The sequence below is a fragment of the Pteronotus mesoamericanus genome, unplaced genomic scaffold (genome assembly GCF_021234165.1).
Source record: "Pteronotus mesoamericanus isolate MK-2021 breed Mesoamerican mustached bat unplaced genomic scaffold, CSHL_Meso_final scaffold_12, whole genome shotgun sequence".
NCBI classification, from domain to species: domain Eukaryota; kingdom Metazoa; phylum Chordata; class Mammalia; order Chiroptera; family Mormoopidae; genus Pteronotus; species Pteronotus mesoamericanus.
Genome location: NW_026555303.1, coordinates 11,947,805 through 11,963,612, shown reverse-complemented (window position 1 = coordinate 11,963,612; position 15,808 = coordinate 11,947,805). Strand labels below are relative to the sequence as shown.

Here is a 15,808-nt window from a genome sequence, read left to right as displayed (position 1 = left end):
AACAATGCCAGCTAGTACACTGATATAAATGGGTTCTTAGAACACTCACTTTGTTGGGGAAGACTGTACTAAAAGGGGCGTGCCTTCCAGAAGATAATTCCAGTTTTTTAGGGTAACGCCTTGTACACTGGCATTTCTTGTCCTGACCACCGATCTTAAGAACACTCCATTTTGATTCTTATCCTCAAAGGTAATAAATATTTAATGTTTCAAGTTAAAGTCATTAGTGTATTCAGGTACATTATGTGCTTACATTCACTAAGCATAAATTTAATTTCTCCTTTATATAGAGTGTAATTTATGTTTACCACAGTCTCTCTGTGGTGATTTAAAAAACCTTAAAATCCATGAAAGTGTTAAAAATAAATTGAACAGTGGCTGAGGAATAAGGAGGGGAATGCCATCCTTTAGATAGGAACATATAGAAACTAAATTGATACTGTGAATCATTTACAATCACTGTAATTGAAAGCTTACTTATCCTTAGTTAGATCTTTTTAAGTAACAGAAATTTTAGAAAATACATGTACTTTTTGCAATATATCTTTCTACACACAACTTGAAAGACACAGTATACTTTAGTTATGTGTTCACTGGTTTATGAAGTATCACTGCCTCGTCTATGGACCTCATATCCATACCAACTTTCAAAGATAGTGATTAAAGAGTAGTCTTTGCACTGAATGAGAATTAGGTGGTACATCAGCCTCAGAAAGTCCAGAACACACAGTAAGGGCTCAGCAAATACCTACTCAATGTTTTAAAGGACATAAAGAGAAGGGGTTGATAGTTTAACTTTTACAGTCATGGAAGAGCTTACATCTGTGCCCTTTTCTACCTGACCAACTAGAGGAGCGGTCAGCAAACTTATCTGGTAAGGGACCACACAGTAAATACTTCTGGCTCTGTGGTCCATATGATCTCCGTTGCAACTACTCAACTCTGCTACTGTAGCACAAAAGGAGCCACAGACAATGTGGAAATAAATGAATATAACTGTGTGCCAACAAAACATTTTTTTGTAGACACTGAAAGTTGAACTTTTCACATGTCACAAAGTATTCTTCTTGATTTTTTTCCCAACCATTGGTCAAACAACGCACCAGAGGATGACACCCAATCTCACATATAATCATATTCATCAAACTGTTCATACTTTAGTTGTAAATGATGTCTCCCGACCTCTACTTTTCCAGCAAGACTGTATGAACTTTCCATTGTATGCTTAAACAAACAATCAAATGTTAATTGCACACAAAATCAAGCCAGTAACTGATCAGAGGCAAAAAAAATAATCTAGAATGAACCAGAGCAATGTGTAAATACTTTATATGTGGCATGAATCAATACTGAAAGACTGCACAACTTGATCAATTAGAACACATGGGCCCTTCTGATCTGACACTACTAGTGTAGAGCCACCAGTCTTATTAAACCCCCAGGCCAGGCTCCTGAAAGACTGTTTTCTGCAATGTGTTCAATTTGTTTACTTGTTCATTCATTAAGAATACATGGATTGAAGCTTACTCTATCTGGGGTCCCATGTACTGTGTGTAACTGAATTTTTCTGGCAGACATCAAACATGGAAAGAAGACTACTATACATCAAATATTTTAAAACCCACTTCGGCTCTGCTGTCAGGTCACATAATTGAACCACGCTCTGAAATTCTTGTCCCTGAATTGAGGTCCTGAAGAGGCCTTTTTACTTAAATAATGGCTATAACTAGGCAAGTGAGTTAGGTATTGTGAGCCCCACTGCAACAGGACACCCAAACTCACACTGAGAATAGTATATTGTCGAAGTAGAAGACAGTTCTAAGTGTCTACCAGATGACTGTGATGTAGGCTTATTACTAAGTAGATTTTCAAATATATGTAAAAGTATAAAGCTCTATATTCTATTACTAATTTTTGGCTCTTCTGGTTTTCCTGTTTTCTCTTTACAATATTCCTTAAAGTGTTAGATATTAGATGAAATCTGCACTCTGAATTAATAAGAGTTCATAAAAATATAATTATCTGTAGGGTCAAATCCTCATAAAAATCAAAGAGAAAACTGCTCTCACTTCTTGGCCACTAGAGTACAATGTAATGCAACCCTATACACTGCCAATCTTAGGCACCCAAAGACAGAGTTTGGGATTCACGTCTTATTGAGAGGGCTTGAACTTGGAGATGTTTGTCTCATTGAAGGCTTAGATTTATGTTCCTCCAGCCTTTGCCTCATCCTTTGTGACCTCGGGCATACATCTGCATATGGATGGACCAAAGGGAGGTGTGCAGTCAAATAAAGTGAAATATTACTAATGGCCCACCCAGGGACTACAGTCCTGGCCTTGGCCTCATTAGCACCTTACTCTAATCCACAGGGCTCACCTGCCATAAGCTGGCAGTAAATAAGCTTTCTGTACATAGACACAAAAGAAATCGAGCTGCAGACAAGATTTCATCCACAACCATCAACTATGGAAAAATGCAGCTCCTAAAATTATTCCCATAGGACAACTACAGCATAAAACATTTCCAGACTAGAAATATCCCTCCAGAGGCTACAGAAGCTTGACAAGGAATATTCTGTGATTTAAGAAAAATTAAATTTGAAAACAAAACACACTAGAATTTTTGATAAAAGAATTAGAATTTACATTTAATGCTGTGCTGAACACTAACCTGGAGACTTGGAAAAAGTTAATTCTTTTGCAAAACACAAGTAGCCTTCTTGTCATTGGAATTAGCTGATCCATTCTCCCAGAAACTGTTAAAAATACATGAACTCCCCACTTCTTCATTTGGTACCCACTATAATGGAAGTCAGCTGACATAAATTAACACATAGTTCCTAGAGATGTAATATTATAAGCCCTATACTAACCCAGCAAATACAGGAGATCTTTTCTAGGCCACATGGCTAGCAGGATTGGTATGAAACATAACAATACAATCAGATGTCACAAACCCAAATGACAAGACGGACATCCTACTTAATTTGAAATTTTCTGTTCTGGAAGAGATAGGAGTCTAAGATGTACTACATTTTAAAACGTGCTGTGTAGGCTGTTTATAATTTAACAGTGTACCATAAAATGACTTGGAATTAGCTCTTTGGTAGCTAGAAAAACCTAAATTAAATATATTTCACACGCCTTTCATTAACAGAGTTGCGAGATCTCTATGCCAAGGTGCCAAATCTCCCCACATGGCTAGAAATAACTTGGTTCGCTTTCAGCCATTTGTGTCTCTGTCATAGGTCTAAGGTTTGCAATTAAAAATGTAATGTTTTAGCATGTGCAAAGCCCACAGGATTGATCTTTTATGCAATGAATATGATTATAATAGTATTCATGGATGGCATATGTTAATTTATGTAAACTCAGCACAGTTTAGGGCACTTCAGCATCAGGACCACCAGAAAACAATAAAAGCTGGTTCTGTCTTATTGGAGGTATTTTTTTGCTTGTTTTTGTTTTGTTTTTAAATTGTCATGAATAGAGATTAAGTCAAAATTCAAAGTTCATTTTATGATATTAATTTTTCACATGCATATAATCCATTCAAATTAAAATTTCCAACTAATAAAAAATAACTTACTTCACAGGATTATTCTTAGATTTTGTCTTTTCAATAGCCTGTAAACAGAAGAAAAAATGCAATTAGACAACATTTCTAGGCACAATATTTGCAACTAGGTACCAAAACAATAAACAATATAAACTGCTCTTTAGAAAGATAAGGAGCTAACTGAAGCAAGCTGCTGGAGATAAGCAGACTGTAGGCACAAAAAGCAATTTTCCTCTCCAGGGGAATGTGGTTACCTATCTAAGTACAGCCTTCAGACACAAGCAGGCATTGTCAGGGCTGTCTGGAAATTTCAGCACTGTTCATAGGAATGGGCACTTAGATACACAAGTGGATCCTCCTCTTCCCACATTTCACATTAATCTTCCCTGCTGTGTGGACCTGCTTGGGTTGTTGTGATGGGAGGAGGTGGTAGGTGCAGATGTAATGGTCACGGATATATCTTGAATTTTTAGATCTGTGATAAGGAGTCATTTACCATGCATTACTACTGACACCTGGCTGCACCTGCATGGTGATAAAAAGGATAAAGCACTAGCTGACATCACAAAAGGGCAAAGGATCAATGAATGCTCAGATCAATTTCCTCCCCTGGAACCTTTAAGTAAACATACACAAAATCAGCAAAATGAGGAAATCTCTGGGCCTCTGAGCCTGCATCACCTTAGACATGGAGTCTGGTCCCAGTTTATTACTGAACCCACTGATCTGTTTTCAGTCCACTTGCCATTCATGAAAAGAGCTAGCAATCTTCTGAGTATATTAGAAGAAACAACTCAGATCATCTGTCAACAGCCCTTTTATTCCTGTTTCCCTATCCACAGGGATTGCATCTCCTTCAATTCTTCCGGAATTAAAATGTTGCTAAGCAACACAGTGAGGGTACTGATGGCAGAATGGCTGCAGTCTATCAAATTGTTTAAGCATTTGAATGTTTTAATGATGTTTTCACATTTCTGTAGCATAATTACTTAGTCAGAACCAATCTTGCACTCCCCTAAACTTTTTCAGGCTATAGAAATAACATTTAATGTAAGGAGCATTGAAGAAGTGCTCTGAGAACCTCAGGGTTCTTCAGATACCTTAAAAATTATCCATTTGGAGACCTCTTTATCTGTGAATCCTGGAGGTGAGTGAGGGCTAAGAGACAAAGGGCAAACTTTTGTAAATTAAAAAGCAAAGACAACTGATTGTAACAGAGACAATTTATAATCTAACATTGGACTTGACATTCTAGGTGACAAGTGCATAAATGTGATGGACCATTCTATGCATAAGAACTCAAAGTACTTCAAAGCAATTTTTTAACCAATCTCTTCCCAAGCTTAGACATCAATGTTGGAAATCCAAGTCCTCCTCTATTGATTCTCAGGTTCTGTTGCTAGATAAATACCTATTAGTATTTGGGCACTTTCTTTGGCTCAGTAGACAAAAATCATTTTCTCACCATCTGTGCCTGAGTTTGAAATTTGGTAAGTGGTGGAATAGTGAGAAAATTAGAGAGTAAGGTGACAGTAAAAATGATTAACTCAAGGTATATGTGCTTGGTTTGCTCAAGTCTTGTCTCATGTACTTAAGATATTAGTACTTCTTCATGTAAAGAATGCTGAAATGAAGAGGCTGATGCTGGTGAGGAGTGGAAGCTGGGCATTGATCTTAATGCAGTCTGTGCACACACAAACAGAGACACATATCTACCTTTTCTACAAACTTTTCACCACAATCCTGCTGTTTTGGAATAGGATATGATAGTGGGATGAAGACATGTTTTTAAAAAATCACATGAATCCACTTTTCCAAATCCCTTAAAATCCAACAAAGTTTGTTTTTGAAGACTTAGGTAATCATAAAGTAATGGGCATGGTGTCCATGTGGTTTTCTTTTAAAGCATGCTGGGTATGATAGCATGAACATGCCACTGGCAGAGGAATCATATGGGAGAAAACAATGTGACATTGTTTAACTTCACTTTGATACAGTGACATGTTTTTTGAAAATGTCCTCTCTTGTCTATGCTTTGAGACTGTCAAGTAGACCTCGTTATTTTCCTATGATCGGGAGGCACATAACAATGCTGAAGGCCAGTTTCTAAGAAACATGTGACTTTATACAGCAGTTAAACAAAAATACCTTCATTCAAATAAATTTTTCCAATCATTTGGCTATTGATTGAAAATATATATGTTAAAATGTTCTTTTCTTTTGAAATTAACTTAAAATCACTCTAGAGTCCCAACAGCTTTAGTTTAACCTTAACTTCAGTCAGATGTGCTTGTGTCATTTCCCTGTGTGCTCATTACATTTAATCTTTAAAGTAAGTGGTCACAGGGAGTCTCCACCAGACATGAGGCACAGCTTACAATTTGTGTTCCTCCCTTTCACTGTAATTTGAGTTTGTTTTAAGCATGCAATTAGGAATTATTAAATGAAGAGACTTTGAAGAAAACCAAAATAAATAATTTATGTGAAAAAATATATGTATCTTTAGGGTATAATAATTAGTCTACAAAAAATACAAGGATAAAATTCCATGGAAATTTTCTCCTTATATATTGTAACATGGGAAGATAATTCCAAGTTCCAGATACATGTGCAAGTATGTGAGAAACCATGAAAAAAGGAGAAAAATTAAAATGAAATGATATATTATAATTTACCAAGCCTTAAGAGGGTTCCATATTGGGATTAAAGTTAATTTTGAGCTTAAAAGCATACATTAAAGTAGTTTCAACTGATTAGAAAATAGAAGATGGGGAAGGAGGACAATGGTGGAAAGAAAGAGGGGGACTAGGCAAAAGACATGTATGAATGACCCGTGGACATGGACAAGAGTGGGAATTGACTGTGGGAGTCAGGGACGAGATGGGTGGAGGGGGGTAAAGAGGGAAAATCGAAACAACTGTAATAGAATAAACATGATTTAAAAATTAAAAAAATTAAAAAAAAGAAAATAGAGGCTAGATAGTTAACACTTATGTTGCTTTAATTTTTAATGTCTCTATGCTTTTTAAAACCTATATTTTACTTATTTTTTGCCACATTTCCCTAGTGTGATCCTTATCTTGCAATTAAGAAAGTAGTATAAGATGATATACTTATTTAAAATATTAAACATATACTCCATTGTGGCATGATGAGTGGTAATGGGCCATAGTAGAAAGAGTATGATGCTACAAATCCAAAACTTGGGTTCTATTCCTAGCTTTGTCACTTGATATCTTCATGGCATAAGCAAGATGGTGAACATTTCTAAACATAATCACTCTTGCCCTGTCCACATCAAGGTTGGTTGTGAATAGGCAACACACATGACAGTGCTCTAGAAACCATAATATGCTATGCAAATGCAGTGCATCTTGATTGTGACTGCTTTCCACAGAGGTGTTGGTGCATAAATTTTTATGGCCAGGCAGTATATAGTGACAAGTTTGCAGTATCAAAACTATGCAGTTGTTCCTATGAGGATTATAGGAAGCACTCCGTTCTTCTCTCTAAATTATAAATAGTTCTGGAATGAACAGAACATTTTTGTCTGGAAAGTTTTAACTTGATGAAGATTTTGATGTGTTTAAATACTGGCAGGCCTGTCCCAGCCAGAGAGAAGCCTACCTTCATACAGACCTCTGCCCTGAACCTTCTTAGAGGGTGATGGTGTTAGTAGAGAGGTAAGAGAGCCTGAGGTTCTTTCTGGGCACCAGTAAATGTGCACACACTGAAATAACTCTCCTTATCCTCTTTGTCTCTCTCTCTCTCTCTCTCTCTCTCTCTCTCTCTCTCTCTCTCTCTCTCTCTCTCTCTCTCTCTCCCCCTCTCCCCCTCTACACACACACACACACATACACACACACACAAACCTACCTAGGAAACATCCCTATTTTCCAGGTGACTCTTCCAAGAGCATTCCCTCCTTTTACATGCCACTCAATCAGAAAGGCTCTTTGCATTTTCACCAACATTGGACCCTGTGTTTGGGAAGCCCTAAAGATGCTACTCTATGTGAGCTTTCTCCATTACATGGCATCTTGAGAAATTATATGTCCACGAAGAAGGCATTTCTCTCATTCCAAGCAGTGTTTATGAGCTGATTCTTCTTTCATTACCAGCTTTATTTGTCATATCATGCTATCTTGCTAGCAGCAAATTTATTTCCTCAGGAGGGATAATGAGGCTAAGGACATGCTTATATTTGCTCACTCATTAAATCTATCTTCCTCAAAAAGAAAAGATATTGGTTTTCTGTTATATAGATAATGCTTTTACTGCACTAGTGCTTATGTGACTCGGGGAGCATACTGAAATTATATGTACCATAAAATGTAGATCTATCATGACAAAATATATAGAAAGAAGGAAAAAAAAAAGAAGAAAGTAAGGAAAATGGATGCCCACTCTCCAAGACATACATAACATCATGTTTCTTTAGGAAGAAAATGATACATATAAGACACTTCGAAAGTTGCTAGTCATCTTTTATACAGTGGTGAAATTTCTTAAAAATTCTTTGGTAAGGTAATTCTGCCTCAGTAATTATATATCATTAACTGTTGTTCTAGTGCAATAGATATGTATAATATATTTATAAAAATTCGAGAATGTTTTTGAGCTTTTAAGAAGCACTCTCTGAACAGTTATATCCAGTTATGACAATATCCACCGCTCCAACGTTTACAAATAACAAACTCAATGCATTATTATGTTTCCTTTTTGTTGAGATTGTCAAAATAAGTCAGATGGTCTAGAGATATTGTAGCAGTAGACTCATTTTACAAGGCTAAGTATTCATGTACTGCTTTTTTCCTTAATAATAATGCTGTCACTCAAGCATGAAATGTGATTTTATTAGTATCGCTCTATATGGCGGGTACATGTACTGCTTATATATGTCTTTCCTCTGGCATTATACTAACAAATACACCAAAGGTAGGCCTATATAATATATTTTTGATAAAAATTCAACAGTCAATCATTCACATAATTTCAAATAACTGGATATTAGGCATTATGGGAAAAATATATAACAATTGTTGTGGTTTTGTGTGTCTTTATTTTGCATTATTTTTACTTTTCCACAGCTTTATTCTATGAGACACAGCCATATCTTAACCTAGTGGCATGTATTGTTAAATTGCATCAATTGTCTAAGTTCAAAAGAAAAACTTCTCTATTAATAAGTAAACATTAGGGTATTCAGGTTATCTAAAATCAATACCTACAGAATTGTTTAAATCAATTAAACCGACATATACTGAGAGCACTTGCCCAAAGATAAAAATGAAGAGCTTAGTTACAGCATTTAAATAGATTTCACTGGAATGGGTAAAACAGACAGACAGAGGCTTGCATAATATCCTATAGGCTGGAGTTCTAGCTGGTAACATGTACACACAGCCTGGATGGCAGGTTAAGAAGAGAAAATCTCTCTCAGCACTTTGCAACACCTGGATACTGATCCAAATTTCTTACTTTACATTCAGAGACAGCAATCCTTGCATAAACACCTAATATTTACATGAAGCTCTTATTCATACCTGGTCTCCCGAGTATCCCCATTTTATGTTCTGCTTTGATAACATCACTCTTTTTCAAAATGTTTCCTTGCTTTCCAATGTTCATTGAACTATGTATAAACTTCATCTGCCCTGCCATTCAAGACCCTACCAACACAGCTGAACAGTGGCCTCACAGCAGGTCCTACTTGTCCCTGCATGAATATTTCACTAACATGGCAACCTGTGGGAATTTTATAGTGTCTGGCCCAAAGATGGTGTGATAACAGGATTCGGAAGTGTATACATTTCATTAAGACTTGTTCCCTATGGGTTGGCTATTTTGCTGCATCAAAAACTCTTTCACGATCCATTTGTCAACTGGAAATTTATTCATAACTAAAGTTTGGTATGTTGTAACATAATAAAAAATGCATTGTCTTTGGGGAAGAAACATGTTTCACTTATAAGAATCATCTGTCAAACTTAATTGTCTAAGTAAATAGAAAGACACCAGGCAGAACAACTTAGTATTGGCTTGAGTTATTTATTCTTCCCATTAGAAGGGCCAATGTAAGTGGCACTGAATTTCCCTGTTCCCCTGGGGTTTGTGGATTTGAAAATTCCATATTTTCCCCAGCCAATTTGAGTCTTTTTTCTACTGATGCTAGGGGAGCACACCCTCACAAAATGATATGTGTAATTTTGGGGGGAGACGATCAATAACTAATACAGACTCTCTCTCTATCATGGGTACCCAAAAGAATGCAGAGTATTCTTACTGAATAGTAGGTAATCCATGATATATGTATTCCAAACCTACATGGGAGGAAATACTGATGATTTTTCTTTAGCATTTGCATACTATTATGTTCAGACTTTCTTTTCCCTTTATAGCACATTCTGTTCCTGGTAAGGACACTACAGTAACACCCCCCTTCTTTGAGGTTTCACTTTCCATGATTGCAGTTACCTATGGTCAACCACAGTCCAAAAATATTAAATGGAAAATTCCAGAAGCAATTCATGAGTTTGAAATTGTGTGCCATTCTGAGTAGTGTGATGAAATCTCATGCCATCCTGCTGTGTGCTGTCTGAGATGTTAATCATTCCTTTGTCCAGCAACTCCATGCTGTCTATCCTACCCTCCCATTAGTCACTTTGTAGCCATCTCAGCTATCAGGTTGACTGTCATGGTATCAGAGTGATTGTATTCAAGTAACCTTTATTTCACTTTATAATGGCCCTTATGCCATTGACATAATTTTTATTACAGGATATTGTTACAACTGTTCTATTTTATTATTATTTTTGTTGACACCTAATTCACAAATTAAACTTTATCATAGTTATGTATCAACATGTATTGGAACAAAACATAGCATACATAGAATTCAGTGCTACCTGTAGTTTCAGGCATCCACTGGGGAGTTTGGTATGTATGCCCCTCAGATAAGGGGGGACTACTGTACATCCATCTTTATTCATCTACTTGTATTAGAAAACACAGTAGTCATTCACATGTGTTTCTTACTACTCTTACACCACTACCACACTCACTTTTGATACCTAGATATTTGAGGGTCTTTTCCCCTCCAGGAATTTTTTTGGAATACCAGCTGGGTATTTTTACAATTTAACTCAATTCTGACATTATCTACCCAGAGGTAGCATCAGATTCCACAGGTTAAAGGCCCAGTCACACAAAACTGCTTCCCCCCACATTAGATGCTGGTTGCAGTCCAGGTTGTCACCTGTGCTTTGAACCTATGGACTATAAATAACAGGTTCTCATAGCCTCCTCCTTGGGTTCAAATAATTTGCTAGAGTGACTCACAAGACTCAGGAAAAGAGTTACTTATGTTTATCAGTTTATTAAAGAGTATAGTAAAGGCTACACCCTGGCTGGCGGGGCTCAGTGGATTGAACGCTGGCTTGCAAAGAGTCATTGGTTTGATTCTCAGTCAGGGCACATGCCTGGGTTGTGGTCCAGGTCCCCTGTAGGGGGCGCGCAAGAAGCAACCATACACTGATGTTTGTCTCCCTCTCTTTCTCCTTCTCTTCCCCTCTAAAAATTAATAAATGAATTTTTTTCATTTATGAAAAGAACATATGTGTCCTATGGTAAAGGGCACTGATGAATGGTCAGATGAAGAGGATATAGTGCAAGGTCTTAGGAGGGTCCCAAGCATAAGAACTTCTGCCCCCATAAGTTTGGGGCTCTTCACCCTACTAGTACGTGGATGTCTTCACCAACCAGGAAGCTCTCTAAACTCTATATTATCAGAATTTTTATGAAGGTTTCTCAATATAGGCATGTTCAATTATTAATTCCATTTCTAGCCTCTCTCCCCTCTCTAGAGAAGTAGATGGTGGGGTAGAATTGGGCATAAAATTCCAAGCTTCAGATCACGGCTTGGTCTTTCTGGTGACCAGCCCCCATCCAGGAGCCTATACAGAATTGCCACATTAGGACAAAAGGCATTCTTGTCACCCAGGAAGTTCCGAGGGATTCAATACCTTGTGTCAGCAACTGGAGTCAAAGACCAAATATTAAAACAAAAGGTGATCTTAATGCTCTTATGATGTAGGAATTTGCAAGGATTTTAGGAGCTCTATACCAGGAACTTGAGGAGGGACCAATATGTATTTTCTATTATCTTAAAATACCAAATGCCTACTGACACCATGACGCAGTGAGAAAATTAGGCAGCTGAAGTGAAGAACCTCCATGGTCATTTTAACTTCTGGTATCCTATATTTTAATACACACACAAGTGTTTCGGTATAGAGTCAACCTTGCAGCACTTAACAACAATCAAGTCAGTGATAGATGGCATGTAGAACAGTGGTCTTATAAAACTATAATGGAGCTGAAAAAGTCCTATTGCTTAACAACCTCATAGCCATTGTAACATCATCGTGCAACACATTACTCATGTGTTTATGATGACGCTGGTTTAAACAAACTTGCTGTGCTGCCAATTCTATAAAAGCATAGTAATATAATTATTAACTCTGTATAATACTTGCTAATGACAATAAACAATTACATTACTGGCTTATGTATTTACTTTACTATATTTTTATAGTTATCTTAGAGTGTACTCTTTCTACTTATAAAGAAAAATTTTACTGTAAAGCAGTATGCTGTGTTCTGCCCACAGCAGCTTCATACGTAGAGCATTTCTCCTTGTGCTTGATTTAATCTTGTGATGTTGTTTTTTTCTCATCATTGTCCTTAAGCAGTTGAACAATGAGGAAATCACCTAATGATGTATTTCATTGTCATTAAGTGAAATATGACTATATATGCATATATATAAAATTATAGATAGATGATAGATAATTTATAGATGATAAATAGATGATAGATGATAGATAGATAGATAGATAGATACATAGATAGATACATAGATAGATTCAGGGCTAACTATGGAATCCAAGTCCACTTCTATTAGCAAGAAACAAGATTTATTAGTAAGTTTATAAATGTTTATATCTAATGTTCCAAAAACCTTTATGAGATAATTCTGAGAAATAACAATTATGTTATCGCATGCACTTTGGCTGGTCTGCCCCCTTTATCTGCCCATCCGCTTAAATTTTGAATGGACAATTCTTCTGTTGATTAAAATGTTTATGCTTATGCCCTTTGATGTTGCAAAATAAATAGAAAAAAATAATATAGCTACTTAAGAATAAGACAAATTCTGTTTTACATTCAGTATAAGGCCCTGGGTGTTTTCAGCCTGCCTGGTAGCACATACAGCAGATGGCAGATATTTGAGGGACAGAGTAAAACATTCCTTGGACCCTAAACAAAAACCCCAGTAAAAATTTCCAAAGGCAGCATATAAATGAAAAAATCTCACATTATCAGTATGGCAAAGTGCTTCATTACACAGCTTTTACTAGATATGTTCTTGTTGTTCCAGTATATTTGAAAATCCTTACTAAACTTAAAATTTGGAAAATTCCAATAAACATAAGTACATCTGATACATTGCGTGAGGTTTGTTAGTTACTAATGACTTCTAAACAAACACCCCCAGGCAACCATAAATTTGGAATATGAATTGGAGTGAAGAAGTATCCTAAGAAAAGAACATGCCACTATTTTGCCAAATTGGATTGTTTGTCTTCTTAGAGTGGAGTCCTGTGAGTTCTTTATATATTTTGGAAATTAAACCCCTGTCTGAGGTATCATTAGAAAACATATTTTGCCAAACTGTAGGCTCCCCTTTCATTTTGCTGATGTTTTCTTTAGCCATGCAGAAGCTTCTAATTTTGATGAACTCCCACTTATTTATTATTTCCTTTATGTCCTTTGCTCTAGGGGACATATCAGAGAAAATATTGCTGCTGGGGATACCTGAGAGTTTCCTGACTATGTTCTCCTCTAGGACTTTTACGGTGTCGCAACTTAAATTTAAATCTTTTATCCATCTTGAGTTTATTTTTGTGTATGGTGTCAGTTGGTGATCAAATTTCAATTTTTTGCATGCGGCTTTCCAGCTTTCCCAAAACCATTTGTTGAAGAGGCTATTTTTACTCCACTTTATGCTTCTCCCCCTTTGTTAAATATTAATTGACCGTAGAGACATGGGTTTATTTCTGGGCTTTCTATTCTGTTCCACTGGTCTATGGGTCTGTTCTTGTGCAGGTATGAGGTTGTTTTGATTAAAGTGGTCTTGTAATATAGTTTTATGTCAGGTATTGCGATCCCTCCTGCTTTGTTTTTCTTTCTCAAAATTGCTGCAGGTATTCAGGGTCATTTATGGTTCCATATAAATTTTTGAAATGTCTGTTCTATTTCTGTGAAATGCGTCATTGGTATTTTAATAAGGGTTGCATTGAATCTATAAATTGCTTTGGGTAGTATGGACATTTTGATGATGTTAATTCTTCTAATCCATGCATACAGTATATGCTTTGATTTATTTGTGTCTTCTTTAATTTCTTTCTTCAGTGTGGTATAGTTTTCTGTGTACAGGTCTTTTTCGTCCTGGGCTAAGTTTATTCCTACGTACTTTATTTTTCTTGTTGCTATAGCAAAGGGGACTTTTTCCTCATTTCTGTTTCTGATATTCCAGAAGGCACATTTAAAAAAAGCCTTCAATTTCTCAATATTGACTTTGTATCCTGCTGCTTTGCCAAATTCATTTATTAGGTGGAGTAGTTTTCTGTTCGAGTTTATGGGGTTTTCTATATACACTATCATGTCATCTGCAAACAATGATAGTTTTATTAGCTCCTTTCCAATTTGGATGCATTTTATTTCTTTTTCTTGTCTGACTGGTGTTGTGAGGACTTCAAATACTGTATTGAATAGAAGTGGTGAAAGTAGAAATCCTTGTCTTGTTCCCGATCTTAGTGGGAAAACTTTCAGTTTTTGCCCATTAAGATGGTGGCTGTAGTTTTTTCATATATGGTATTTAGTATGTTGAAATATGCCCCCTTTATTCCCACTTTGCTGAGTGTTTTTATAATGAATGGGCGCTGTACCTTATCAAATGCTTTTTCTGCATCTATTGAGATGATCATGTGGTTTCTGTCTTTCCTTTTGCTCATGTGATTTATTACATTCATTGATTAGCAGATATTGAACAATCCTTGAATCCTTGTGGTGAATTCCACTTGATCATGGTGGATGGCATTTTTCATGTATTGCTGGATGTGGTTTGCCGATATTTTGTTGAGGATTTTAGCATCTGTATTTGTGAGTGATATTGGCCTGTAGTTTTCTCTCTTTGTTATATCTTTATCTGGTTTTAGGAATAGGATGATGCTGGACTCATAAAAAGAGTTTGGGAGTTTCCCTCATCTTGGATTTTTTGGAATAGTCTAAGAAGAACAGGGGTTAGCTCTTTCCTAAATGTTTTGTAAAATTCTCTTGTGAAACTATCCATTCCAGAGCTTTTGTGGGCTGGGAGTTTTTTGATTACTGCTTCAATTTCACTGGCTGTTATTGATCTGTTCAGGCTTTCTACTTTTTCCATCAGTGTTGGAAGGTTTTATTTTTCTATAAATTTGTCCATTTCATCGAGGTTTACAAATTTCTTGGCATATAATTTTTCATAGTAATTTCTTATAATCCTTTGCATTTCTCTTGTGTCAGCTCTCATTTTTCCTCTTTAATTTATGATATTATTTATTCGTGGCCACTCCCTTGTTTTCTTGATGGGTCTGCTTAAAGGCTTGTCAATTTTTGTTTATCTTTTCAAAGAACCAGCTCCAGGATTGGTTAACCCTTTGAATTTTTCTTTTAATCTCTATGTCTTTCAATTCTGCTCTGATTTTGATCACTTCCTTTCTTTTACTTTCTCTGGGTTTTGTTTGTTGTTTTTCTCCTGTTCTTTAAGCTGGTGGGTTAGGTCGTTTATTTGAAATGTTTCTATCTTTTCTAGGTAGGCCTGTATTGCTATGAACTTCCCTCTCAGACTGCCTTCATTGTGTACCATAGTCTTTAGACTGTTGTGTGTTCATTTTCATTTGTTTCCAGAAACTATTTTCTTTCTTCTCTAATCTCATTATTGACCCATTCATTGTTTCATAGCATGCTGTCCAGTCTCCATGAGTTTGAAAGTTTCTGAATTTTTTCCTTGAGGTTGGTTTCTACTTTCAAGTCCTTGTTGTCTAAGAAAAGACTTATTATGATTCGATTTTCCTGAATGTGTTGAGGCTCGTTTTATGTTCTATCATGTAGTCAATCTTTGAAAATGTTCCATATGCATTTGAAA

At 36.2% G+C, this 15,808-nt stretch overlaps 1 protein-coding gene across 1 annotated transcript in view; it reads right to left on the bottom strand.

Moving 5' to 3' along the window:
• The window catches only part of AFF2 (ALF transcription elongation factor 2), a 640,196-nt gene that overhangs the window by 224,517 nt on the left and 399,871 nt on the right, over positions 1-15,808 (bottom strand). The window contains exon 8 of the mRNA XM_054587889.1: positions 3,592-3,629. Within this exon, the coding sequence (XP_054443864.1) occupies positions 3,592-3,629 (38 nt within the window). The remainder of the gene's footprint in view (positions 1-3,591; positions 3,630-15,808) is intronic.